Source organism: Macaca mulatta, chromosome 14 (genome assembly GCF_049350105.2).
Source record: "Macaca mulatta isolate MMU2019108-1 chromosome 14, T2T-MMU8v2.0, whole genome shotgun sequence".
Taxonomy (NCBI): domain Eukaryota; kingdom Metazoa; phylum Chordata; class Mammalia; order Primates; family Cercopithecidae; genus Macaca; species Macaca mulatta.
The window spans coordinates 57,293,096-57,305,865 of record NC_133419.1 but is presented as its reverse complement, the minus strand read 5'-3'; the positions used below and the strand labels follow the sequence as shown (position 1 = coordinate 57,305,865).

General features: G+C 52.2%; 1 protein-coding gene across 18 annotated transcripts in view; it reads right to left on the bottom strand.

Moving 5' to 3' along the window:
* Positions 1-12,770, bottom strand: part of LMO1 (LIM domain only 1) — a 47,958-nt gene that overhangs the window by 9,715 nt on the left and 25,473 nt on the right. For 6 of the 18 annotated variants that reach the window (XR_013404538.1, XR_013404537.1, XM_077964855.1 and 3 more), the window contains exons 1-2: positions 394-526; positions 82-257 (exon numbers count right to left, since the gene is read on the bottom strand). The exons of 6 other annotated variants lie outside the window; for them this stretch is intronic. Coding sequence is in view for 9 of the 12 variants with exons in the window: in XM_077964855.1 (XP_077820981.1) it covers positions 82-257; positions 394-497 (280 nt within the window). In the remaining 3 variants the exon portion in view is untranslated. Of the gene's footprint in view, positions 1-81; positions 258-393; positions 759-1,367; positions 2,858-3,160; positions 3,631-3,736; positions 5,661-12,770 lie in introns of those variants that run through there. 6 more of the 18 variants (XM_077964861.1, XM_077964860.1, XM_077964859.1 and 3 more) reach the window with 6 other exon arrangements.

The following is a 12,770-nucleotide window of genomic DNA, read 5'->3' as shown; positions in this document are numbered from 1 at the left end:
CCAAGGCATGCACAGACCCCAGGCCTAGCCTCCCTGAGCTGTTCTTCCCCACACTGGCCTCTGGCCCCTGTGCAGTCTCACCCGGAGAAGCCTGAAGCTCGCCATGTGAAGCCACCATCGCATTGGCTCTTTCAGCAATAAGCCTAAGAAATGTAGTCTCCTCAGGCCCAGGAGATCCTCTAGAACCCCCAGATCTTTTTGCCGACTCATGTTTCTCCAGCTGAAATGCTACAGCCTCTTGGTCTATCCATGTAGAGCTGTGAAGGCATCAAGAAGGAAGTGAGACACTCTTGGGACACTCCCAGGAGGGAGCGGAGGCTCTGGGGCTCCTGGCAGGTAAGAGGGGGCAGCTGGCAGGGCCTGGCTGGGGCTCTCCTTGGGAATGCTTCATACCTCACCTGCCCTGGCCTGGGGGAGGGCAGGCTCTGAGCCTCTGGATCCTTCGTCATTCTGCCAGGATTAGGATCTCTCAGCCATCCGCACCTCCCAGCACCCATACTGGCTTCCCAACATACACACAGGCACCAAGTACAAAGGGCCCAACATGATGTTCACCACAGAGCAGAGCCTCCCATCGCAGCAGGTGAGCATGTGTGCTCACACACACCCCTCACACACAGGCACGATGTGCAGGTGTGGGCATGAAGTGACAGAGGCATGGATTCCTATTCCCTTCTCCTGGGACCACAGGGACAGTTGAGGAGGAGATGGGGACAGATGTCATCCAGTAGCCTGTACATCCATGTGGACCTGTGAGGCTGGGAGGGAAGTGGAGAGGACCTCAGAAGCCCTGCTCTGTGACTTTACAGGCCTGTGGGAGTTGCCTGAGAATCCTTGTGAAGACAGGGAGGGTGTGCATGCTCTGTTCCTGACCAAGGTGCAGGCTGGATAAGGGCCCAGCCCTCCTCACCTCCCCGGCTTTCCAACACTCCCCTGGAGTCAGTCCTCCTACTGGCCCTGTCCTCTCCAAAGGGTTCCTGCTCTCTGCAGGGCTCTGGCCTTCCTCCCATCCCCTGGTGTCCCTCCCATTCCCAGCCCTCCTCACTGCCCCCAACCCAGAGTCTGAATGGTTAGGCTGCTTCCCTTCCTTTTGCTTCCCCCCTCCTTGGGCATCAGGGGAGGACCAGCCACAAGAGGCCTTGGTCTCAGAATCCACAGATGTAAGGTCAGAAGAGCCCTCAGAGTTCTTCCAGTTAAATGTTCTCATTCTACAGATGGGGAACCTAAGGCTCAGACAGTTACAGGGCATTGAGTCAGCCACCGTCAAGCTGGCCCCAGGGCTCCTTCCCCTCTCCTGTGCTCACTGTCAGCCCAGCTGGCTCCTCAGACTTCTCCTGGATAGGTGAGGCTGGGGAGCAGGCACTCACCCACAGGCTGCAGTGCGCAGGGCCAGTGGGCTCCCTCCTCCTCCTCCGTCCAGTCCCCGCAGGGCCTGTCTGTTAGCTGGGGAGTTTGCTGCCTAATTTCCTTAATGCAGTTCTAAAGGTTAATTGGTCTGAGAGAGGGATGGGGCACAGGATGACTCTGTCCTCGGGCCTGCTTGTGTCTCTTCCAGCAGGGCCCAGCTGGCACAGAGCTCTGAAAGAGCCGAAGGAGGGCAGCTGGGGAGCAGGTACCCCTGAGAACTGAAGGGGTCTACAAGGCTCCTTCCAAGTCCTGGCCTACAGGGAGGTGTGGGGACATGGGGGAGGAGTTAAAATAGCTGGATGGGGAAATGAGGGCCTCCCAGGGTAGGACCTGGACCAGGGTAGGGCTCCGTGGGCAGGACCTTTGTCCCTAGGCCCTGTGCAGGGAGCGTGCAGCCAACAGAGCTATGCATTCAAAAACCGACTGGGAAGATCTTGGGCCAGGCCCCCACTACAGCCCCTACAAGGCTCACATTCCTTTTGCTCAGCCAGGCTCATGGCAGGCCTGGCTCCCTTCCCAGCGGTCCTGAGCCCCTCCCAGGACTCTATATTTGGGTTATTACCAGAACATGGGTGAATGGCTGGAACCTCTGTACTCAGGGGAGACCCTAGCCCACTAAATTATAGCCTAGCATGAAGGGAGACAGTGAGAGAGCCCAGCACCTGAAGCAGCTGTCCCACTCTCTCTTCCATCTACCCTGGCTCTTGGACAGGCTGGTCTTCCAAGCTCGGACCCTAGCATGTTTGTCCTGGCTCCTGCAGGGCTGAGAACTCCAGCACTAGTCGACAGTCTCTCCACTGGAGGGATCTGGCACCTACAGGGCCCTGTGGAAGCCATGAGGGGTGCAGCTACCAGCTGCCACAAGTCCCCCTCCCTGCTGCCTGTACCCAGGCTGGCCTCTACACAGCCAGGTTACCTTAAGATCTGGACACCCCTCTTCCGGGATGCTGAACTGATTCCTGGCTCTGGAAAACTCTTATAGAAGCCACACAGCTTCTGCCAAAGTGTACCGAGGAGGCCCCAGAGCATCTAGAGACCCTTGGGTCTAGAGACCTCCTGGCAAGAAAGGCTGGCATCCTGGGGGAAGCCTGAGCCAGGACAGCACCGTGGGATGGGCCTGGGACCAGACTCCAGGTCTGCAGTCCTCTGGCTATGGGGTCCAGAGCATATCCCCCGGTCTCTCTGGGCCTAACTTCCTTCATCTGCCTGTAAGAAAAAGTGAAGCAATCCCTTGCTTCTCACAGGAGAGTGGAAGAGCTCTGGGGGGTCAAACAAAACAGTGGAGACAGCCTTCCTTCCTCATGGGGCATCCATGCTGTGTCTGCTCTCACCAGGCTGATCCAGGAGGCTTGAAAACACTGCTGGAAAGGTGGAAGGGCTTTCAGGAGGGGCTCTGCAGTCTCCTGTTCCCCAGATGGAGGGATCAGCTCCCCACAGGGTCAGGGCCCTCCCTCCTGCTCTGCCTCCCCCATTCCCACCTAGCCCCCCACCCAATCCGCCAGCTTGCCCCTCTGCAGACACCTCTTCCCTCCCTCCTTCCCCAGCCTGGCTCTGGGACCTGAGCCTCGGGCCATGCACTTTCCATTAAGGAGATAGCATCCCTTTGCTGAAGTCCATTTGGGATCCATTTTAGTGTTATCTAAAAATCAAATCTACATGGTAATCCTTTTAATGTACTCCTGACTTTAGAAAAAAATGGCTTTGCGCTCCTTCAGGAAAGGTTTTAAAGCATTACCCAGTAATTACTACTCACCCATGAAAACACTGATACTTTACAACGGATGATGTTTGCGCCGACACGCACGCCTGGGCACACACTCAGATGCATGCGTCCAACAGAATAAACGAGTCCACTCAACCCAGGGTCACCCCTAAGTCTTAGGACATGGGGGGAACGACATTGGAGGGGAAACAGGCTGAACTCCAACCCCTACCTCTAGCAGGGGGTGGAGGCAGGGCTGCTGGTGGAAGGAGGCAGCCAGGCTCAGAGAGAAGCCTCCCAGGCTGACTCATCTGGCTGCCAGACACTCACCCTCCGCTCTTTAATCTGGGGGAAAGCCAGACAGTCCAGGTGACGGGGAGGGACTGCCAGAGGTCATCCTACCCCTCCCACTCTCTTCCTCCAGCAGGGAGGTGAAATGCCCTCATCTTCACATGGACCCCAGAATAGTCCACTAGGCCAGACCCAAGTCCCCAGCAACTCCTGCCCACCTGTCCCAGCCCAGTTGTCCCTCAGCTCCAGCACGTGGACTTTCTGAAACTGCCAAGCCCACAGGTTCCAGTACTACCAGTGCCTCTGGTTTGGACGGCACCCTAGGGGGACACCTACCCCAGTGAGCTCCTCCAATGCCAGTCTTCCAGCCCAGAACATCGACCTCACCCAGTCCCAGGTCACTCCAGGCTCTTTCCTGTGGCTCTCCTGCTTGGAGCCACTGTAGCCACACCCTGGCAACCCTGGCAACTCCACTGGGCATCTGCAGCCCCTCCCACACGCCAGTGTGTCCTGCTTGGCACTGCTGGCTCTGCTTCCTGCAGGATCCTGGAACACAGCTCCTCTCCCTCCAGCAAATAGATCTTCTTTGCTTGTGTCCCAGGGCCTTCACTCTGTACTACTCCAGGCAGAAATGCCTTTGTCCTGCCCATGCCCACTCTCCCCAAAAGGTCAGAGTCAAGAGCGGGACTGAGGCTAAGAGTTCAGACCTTGAAATCAGAGAGCCTAGTTTCAAGTCTGGGAACTGCTCCAAGGAGCTGGGGGACCTGGATTAAATCCTCCCACCTTTCTGACTGGCATGTGTGTACTGGGGGCCACAATGGTCTCTTTCCGCTCAGAATGTGGTGAGGATAGAATGAGGTTATGCACATGAGGCCATAGCACAGAGTCTGGTGCCCAGGGCACAGTGAACAGGAACTGATAGTATTAACACTCACCCCAGGATACCATCCCTGCTCAGCACTTGCTTTCTTTTTCTTTTAACATTTTCTCTCTTGACATAATTTTGACACTCGCAAGAATAGTAGAAAAATATTAGAAAATATTAGAAATAGTAGAAAATAGTAGAAAAAATAACCTGTAAACCCTTCACCCAGATTCCCTGCATATAACATTTTACCACATTTGATTTATCCACCATCTTTCTACCTACTCCTACCAACTTACCTATAATTTTCCCTAAATCATTTGAGAGTTGGTTTCAAACAGGAAGCCTCTATATCCCCTAATACTTCTGGTTTGCGAATGCTTTACTGAAAACAAGGACATTCTCTTATATAACCACAGTGCAATAATTGAAACCAGAAAATTATCATTGGCATAATATTATTATCTCATCTATAGACCTCATTCAGGTTTTACCAATTTCTTCAAAAATATCTTTTATGGAAAAATCCTGGGCCCTGCATCGCATTCAGTTGTCAAGTTTAGTCTACTTACATCTGGAAGAATTCCTAAACCTTTCTTTTGTGTTTCAAGACAATGGCGTTTTTGAAGAGTACAGGCCAGTCATTTCATGGAATATCTCCCAATGCGGGTTTGTCTGACACTTTTGACTGTGTGACCTTAATTCACATTTTCTCAATTTTCTTTTTTGTAAAATGGGTATGAAAAGAGTACTCATTTCAGAGTCATCATGAGGAAGAACGGAGTTAATTTATGTGATGTGCTAAGGCCTAAGGCCACAGTAAAATGTGAACTCTGATTAGTGTCACCCTCCTCAATGTATAGGACAGGATAGTGAGAGACACTTATTTTGAGGAGCAACAAACTGATTTGATTGTTCTACTGTGGTTAAAGTCACCCTGGCACTGGCCATAGTCCAGCTCCACCCAAAGGCCAGTCTAGTGGTCAGTGCAAGTATGTGTAGAAGGAAGCCACCGTATCTGTCCAACAGGCTGTTCCAGTGACCAGCCGTGTGGGAAGCAGTTGCTGTGGCCATGCAGAGGGTGACAGTTCCAGGGCAGGACCCTCTGGCTGCTCTGGAAAGAGCCCTGGAGGCAGGTGTAGCCTTTTTTATTTTTTGAGACAGGGTCTTCCTCTATCTCTATGCTGGAGTGTAGTGATGTGGTCACAGCTCACTGTAGCCTCAACCTCCCGGCTCAAGAGATCCTCCTACCTCAGCCTCCTGTGTCGGTGGGACCACAGGCACATATCACCAAGCCAGGCTAAATTTTGGGGGGAGGAATTTTTTTTATTTTATTTTATTTTTAGAGACAAGGTCTCAACTATGTTGCCCAGGCTGGTCTCGAACTCCTGGGCTCAAGCAATTCTCCCACCTCAACTTCCCAAAGTGCTGGGGTTACAGGTGTGAATCACTGTGCATGGCCCTTGGTATTTCTCATAATCTCTCAACAAGCCTCAATACTGGTTCCAAACCAGCACCCAGGCATTCTCTGGCCTGGGCTGGGGAGACTGAGCTGCAGGCCCTCTCCAGAGCTCACACAGCACAACACAGCTGCTACTGCAGCTTTGGGGCTTCCCTTTCTCACCATGGGTACCCGAGCCCTCCTCTGGGGCCAGCAGGGAGCCTGCACTGGGCAATCTGCAGGGAGAAGACAGTGACTGAGCACCTCCCAGTGCTCCGCCTCCAAGAGCTGTACCCACAACCATTATGACCCCCATTTCACAATGGGAAAACTGGGGCACAAGAAAGCTTGCTAACTGATCACAGTTAGTAGGAGAAAGAGCTGGCCTGTGAACCCTGGCAGTCTATCACTAGGGCCCAAGTACTTGACTCCTGTGCTGTGCTGCAGGGCCGCTTGCCAGGGGGGGCGCTGTGCTGCAGGGCTGCATGCCGGGGGGGGCTGTGCTGCAGGGCCGCATGCCGGGGGGGGGCTGTGCTGCAGGGCTGCATGCCGGAGGGGGGCTGTGCTGCAGGGCCGCATGCTGAGGGTGCTGTGCTGCAGGGCCGCATGCTGAGGGGGGCTGTGCTGCAGGGCCGCATGCTGAGGGTGCTGTGCTGCAGGGCCGCATGCTGAGGGGGGCTGTGCTGCAGGGCCGCATGCTGAGGGTGCTGTGCTGCAGGGCCGCATGCTGAGGGGGGCTGTGCTGCAGGGCCGCATGCTGAGGGGGCTGTGCTGCAGGGCCGCATGCTGAGGGGGGCTGTGCTGCAGGGCCGCATGCTGAGGGGGTCTGAGACGCAAGCAGGAGACTTCACAGAGATTAGGAGACACATGAAAAGCATGCAGATGCTCACCACACAGCTGCAGGACACATGCACAGCAGCACACAAATACTTCCCCATGTCCACGTGATCACACACATACACTAGGTCCATGTGAGGAGGGACTGTATCTGTTTTATTCTCCCCACAACAGTTTTATTTCAGTTCCCAGCACAGTGCTGGCATACAGTAGGTGTTCAGTAAGTTGCATGAAAATACATACCCATGCGTCTAAGCACACACATGCATGTGTATGTATTAGCACGCTTTTGGGTGCACTCATGTAAGTATACACTTATGCACAGATGCGCACATATGCACAAGCAGCTGCATGCACGTTTAGTCTCTTAAAAGACTACAGTGTCAAAAAGTGGAACAGCCCTTAGAATCAAGCTCTGATTTCAACAAAACCCACAAGTAAGAGACCTGAAGATGGAAGGAATTGGAAGAGCATGAACCCTTATTGTTACCCTCATGGACCCACGTGCAACATCAGACATTACCCAGAAGTTCAGTCCCACAATCCTCATGCCTACTTCAGCTTCTGGAGGTGGGGAGACTCACTCTCTGGGTCCTGGGGGTCTGAGTCCCTATCACCTGTAAGGTGCTTTGCCCGCCTGGGCCCACACCCAGGCCTGGGAACTGCAGAGTAGGATCCCAAACCAAGCCTACCAGCAGCCCCTCCTAGGCATCAATCCTCTTTAATAAGGAAATTTGAAAGTGTAATCTAATTCTGCAGAATCTCTTTAAATCTCGTTTTCTCAGAAGTAACTTCATTTCGCACGGACACATCCAGCCTTGTGAGAAGGCCTCCATTTCACACCAGTTTTATCTCCACAATTTCTCGTCTCACTGCACTCCTATTCCAGGGCCTTGCCATGCGGCAGGCGAGGCCTGAACTAATAGCATTTCCTACTCATTTGGAATCAAAAGCCAATGAGAACAACTGTTGAAACGCGCGGCTACAGCCACCCAGAGCACGCTCGTTACCGCCCCTCTGCACACCCACTTGCAGGCAGCGTGTTCACTATGAGGATGAGGGAGAGAGGCAGGGGCTCCTGTGGCCTGCAGCTCCCCACTAGGGCAGGGAGAGGAAGGCTGAGAGGCTGGGTTCAGCCCATGGGGTGGCGGTCAGCTCAGTGGAGGGACTGGCACCTTTGACTCTGGTGCTGCTTACCCCTCAAGGGAGACTGTGAGAAGAGGCAGGGTAGTGTAGGCCCTGAGACTGTGGGCCTTGCAGACACACACCCTCGGCTAGAATTCTGGCTTTGGCACTTCCCAGCTCTGCCTCAATTTACTCACCTGCTAAATGAGGACAGCCCACTTTAAAGGATTGAGGATTAAATTGGATAATGAACATGAAGTACTTATAACAATGTTTGGCATAGTAGCATAAAGCAATTAGCTGGAAAATTTAGGTGTATCTCATGACCCAACAATTATATTCCTAGGTATATGCCCAACAGAAATGAGAGCTTATGCCCATCAAAACAGATGCACAAAAATGTTCATTGATGTTTTCTTCTTAATAGTCCTACACTGAAAACAACACAAATGTCCATCAACAGTAAAACAAAATAAATTATGGTATATTCGTACAATGGAATAGTATGTAGCAATTAAAAAGAATGAATTACCAATACACACTACCTGGGTCAATCAGACAACATAATATTGAATGAAAGAAGCTAGACTCAAAAAGGTACATACTGTATAATTCCATTTATATGTAGTTCCCAAACAGGCAAGACTGATCTGATGTCAGAATAATGGTTACTTGGGGTGAGGTGGGGGACATATTATCAACTGAGAGAAGGACGAGGAGCCCGAGGTACTGAAAATGTCCCATGTCTTGATCTGAGTGTTCATATGGGTACATACCTGTATAAAAATTCACTGAGCTGAATATTTGAGCCTTGTGCATTTAACTGCATATATGTGATACCCAATTTAAAAAAGGAGCTAAGATGGAGATGCCCTCATCAGAGCTCTGTATGCCTTTCATAAACCCCACCATTTACTCAGCAGTCACTGTGCCAGGTGCTGGGCTAACCATCTTATAGTGTTGTCTCAGTGAATCTTCATATTAACTCTGATGCACTAAATGATTACCCCCATTTCACAGATGAGAAGACAGTGGCCTGGGAAGTTTCAGGTCATGCAAGGTCATGCAGCTAGAAGACTGCAGGGCAGAGATTGGAATCCTGGCCTGTCAGACTCCAGAGTTCAAGTTCCCATCCAGCACACGCCCAGGGCCTCCCTGCACATCCTGGATTCTCTAGTGCAGCCTGGATGCCAGATGGTGCTGGGGTCGGGACTGGGGCCATGGTTAGATCAGGGCCTGGGCTAAAACCAAGAGGGATGACTGTCCATGCAGGGCACTGTCTCTGGGTGGACCACAGGACTTTCCCACTCATCTGTTGATCCTTCAAATGCTATGATTGCTGTGGGATCCTGAAAGGGCTTCTGGGCAGAGCCAGCAAGGGGACATGGACCAGAAACTAAGTAGACAGAGGACACAGGGCTGGGAAGGGAGCAGTGGGCCATGTAGAACTAGAGCCAAGATGTCTGCATTGCAGCTTTGAGAAGGACAAAGAAGCCTTGAGATGGCACATGTCCTCAGGAGGAGGCTGGGCTGGGGGCTCCAGATCCAGGGCTATAATGATAGCAGGAGCCTCAACCAACAGCCAGGGCCTTGTGTGTGAATGAGGGGATGGGTAGGGCGGGGAGCAGAGAGGTCCTGGAGACAGGTCCAGCTCAGGGTGAGACATTTGGAGCAGAAGAGGTCCTGGAGAGGGGACTGGTTCAGGGTGAAGTCCAGCAATGCTTGCCTGCTCTAAGTGCCAAGCTCCTCCTGCATGCTAGAGCCCATCACAGGAGGGAAGCCCTAAGGGAAGCAGTGTCCATTCGCACCCCTAGCACCTGCAGCCACCGTAGTCATGTTCAACCGGATGACAGTTCAAACCACATTACCCCTTACTGAGTGCCTGCTCTGTACCAGGAACATATGCTTGTCATGACCCTGAGTGCAGAGAAATCATCAACTTGCCCAAGGGTAAAGCCACCAGCGGCCAAGCGAGGCTGCAGATCCAGGCTGCTGGCCAGGAGGCATCCATGCCCTGCCTGCTGTGTCCCAGGGCCAGAGGCAGCATCACATCATCTTTTCCTCAAGCAATGGGGAAAGTGAACTTTCACTTGGACCCAATCTGGACCCTACCAAAAGAAGACGGCTCTGAAACACTCCTTGCAGGAATACAAAACACCCCTTGTCAGGGAAAGGTTGGGTCGCTGATCCCCAGAGCCCCCCAGAGGGGCCATTTCCTGTGCAGGAGTACAAAGTGGGAAGCTTCATATGCTACATTTTTGCAGTGCGTTTTGGCGAAGAATAATCTATCCTTAGGAATACTGCATCTAAAGCCTGAACCCACCATGACATAAAGGGCCTGACGAGTTTCCACACATCCCCCACAGATCTTCCTTGTTGAGGGAAGCTGAGTCTGGTTTGGGGCAATAGCAATAGTCTAAGGGACTGTCTTAGTCTGTTCAGGCTGCCATAACAGAATACCACAGACTGGGTGGCATATAAACAATTGAAATTCATTTCTCACAGTTCTGGAGGCTGGGAAGTCCAGAGCAAGGCACCAACAGATTCCATGTCTAGTGAGAGTCGCTTCTTGGATCATTAGATGGCCATCTTCTTGCTGCATCCTCACATGGCAGAAGGGGCAAGGGAGTTCTCTGGGGTCCCTTTTAAGAAGGCACTAATCCCATTCTTGAGGGTTCTGCCCTCATGACCTAATCACCCCCAAAGGCCCCATCTCCTAACTCTATCACATTGGGTGTTGGGACTTCAACATAAGAATTTTGGGGAGGCACAAATATTCACATCATAGAGAGCTTGCAGGAAGGCCTGGATGTGATTCTGGAGCAGGTGTGATGCAGTCTGTTCTCACAGCCTCACATAATTTTCTATGGTTCTTTAGTGGGGGAAATTTAGAAACATCAGAAGCTGCATGTGCTCACTGGAGTTTGTCACTTGGAATGAGGCTTACGTTAATTGCATCGTTATCTGTAATGTGTTCACCTTCTCCAGGATGGGTATTGGCATTTTCTTTCCATTCTTTGGTTGTCTTTAGAGTCTCAGACATAGCTCAAAAGCAACAGGTCCAAAGCAGGATTCCTGATTTCTTCCCCAAAGCTCGCCCCTGTACCCTCGCCCAGACTTCCTCCCTCCCACACCATCATCCACCCAGTGCTCTGGCCAGAAACTCAGTGTCGTCCTCAGACTTCCATCCTCCTCACCCTTTTCCCTGCCAACTCTTGCTCCTCATCCCACCTGCATCCTCCATTTCCACAGCCATCACAGTCTCTCGACGCACTATGAGCATAGCATGATGTCTGGTACCCATAGCCCATTCTTCACATGGCAGCTGGAGGGATCTTCCAGATAAACCAGGGCAGGTCACTGCTCAACTTGGAACCCTTTCATAACATCCAATGGCCTGAGAATAACATCCAGATTCTTCATCCAGCCTGTAACATCCTCATGTGTTCTGGTGTCTGCCTTCCCCTCGCACACTGTGCTCCAGCCACACTCCAAACTCCTTCCTGCCTCAGGGTCTTTGCACATGCTATTACCGTCCCAGAACACCCTTCCCTGCCTCTGCCTCTGCATATACTTGGCTCCTTCTCATCTTCAAAGCTTCAGCTTAAATGTTATCTCCTCAGAGAAGCCTTTCTTGACCTCCTTATTTCCTTATTTAAATGAGCTCCCCACACTTCAGTAATTTCCTTCTGAGTTTTTCATCACAATTTGTCATTGTTTTAACTTTTCTGTGAGTTTCCAAAAAAAAAAAAAAACAACTCTGATTGGTTGTTTTGTTCTCCTAAGAACAAAAGCCCCATGAAGGCTGTTCTTGGGGCCCTACATGTCTTGTCCACTATTGTATTCCCAGTGTTGAGCCCCACAGCAGTCATTGTTTAGCCATCAGTTCAATTCATGCATGAAGAGACTGGATTCTATCCAGATATTACTGGCAAGAGTCTGCTGGCCAGAGTGGGCCAATTCAGATAGGCAGGGCCGCCAGAGATGGAGCCTTAATCAGGCTTGTTGCTGCCCCTGTGCCACACCCCCTAGGTACCTGTAGCTATGTGGCCCTAACGAACAAAGCAGATTCAACCACAGCAGCTCCTGGGTCATGGCTGCCACAATCCAGGCTTTTGAGAAGCCATCCCAGGGCTCCAGCTGAGGCACGACAGCTCTCATGCAAATATAAACCCTTTATCTTTTAGATAAAAGAGGAGCAAAAACACATCCTCCAGCCCCTGCCTCCACTGCGAGCCTCCCTTTACACATAAATACCCATCTCAACCCTCAGGAGTATCAGGTGTCTCTGTAATTCCACCCCTGGCACAGACCTAGCCTTCCCAACTCCCTACCTGAGGGTCTTCTTGGCTTACAAAAATGACTACTCTTCCCTGTCAGCATAGTCTGAGTCTCCGGGGGCCAGTGGGAGAAAGCGGCCCTTGGAGTTTGCTACAGAAAAGCCCCAGGCCCAAGCCTTTCTCGATCTGTAGCCTCCACCAACCCCCATCCCATCCTGGGCTGCTAGAGCCAGCCCCTAGGTTCCTTAACAGAATGCCGCTTGAAACTGCACAGCTGTGGGGACCGGTGGAGAAGCATCTGGAATCTGTGTTCTCCTGACAGCAACTCAGCTGCTCCCTGGGCACCCTCAAAGCCCGCGTCACCCATCTAATGAAACAGGGCTCCCAGGAGGCCTGCAATCTCCTCAGAGGAGGAGGACATGGACTCTCAGACGAGTCTCAATTTCACAGCATCAGGGACGTGAGCACCAGCGCGCTGAACCAGAAAACGAGAGTCTGGCAGGAGCTGCAGACACACCGCGAGCACCAGGGGATGGGAGATTAGGGCCCTTCAAAATCAATTTTGAATTCAAACTTTTAAATGCGTTCTCCAGGCACAAAGAGGGGACCCTCCCAGCAAGCTGAGCCTAGGCAGCTGCTGGGTCCTGCTTCCTTCTTGAAGCTGCCAGAGCCCATCTGCCAGCCACTGGGCTGGGTGAGGGGAGGAAGGGCTGGGGGTTAGGAGGGAGACTCCAGGCCCCACCCCCAGGAGCAGCAGGGATGGGAACCCCTTTGGCTGTGGCTGAGACAGCACTGCTTCTGGGATGCCTGCCTGAGGCATTG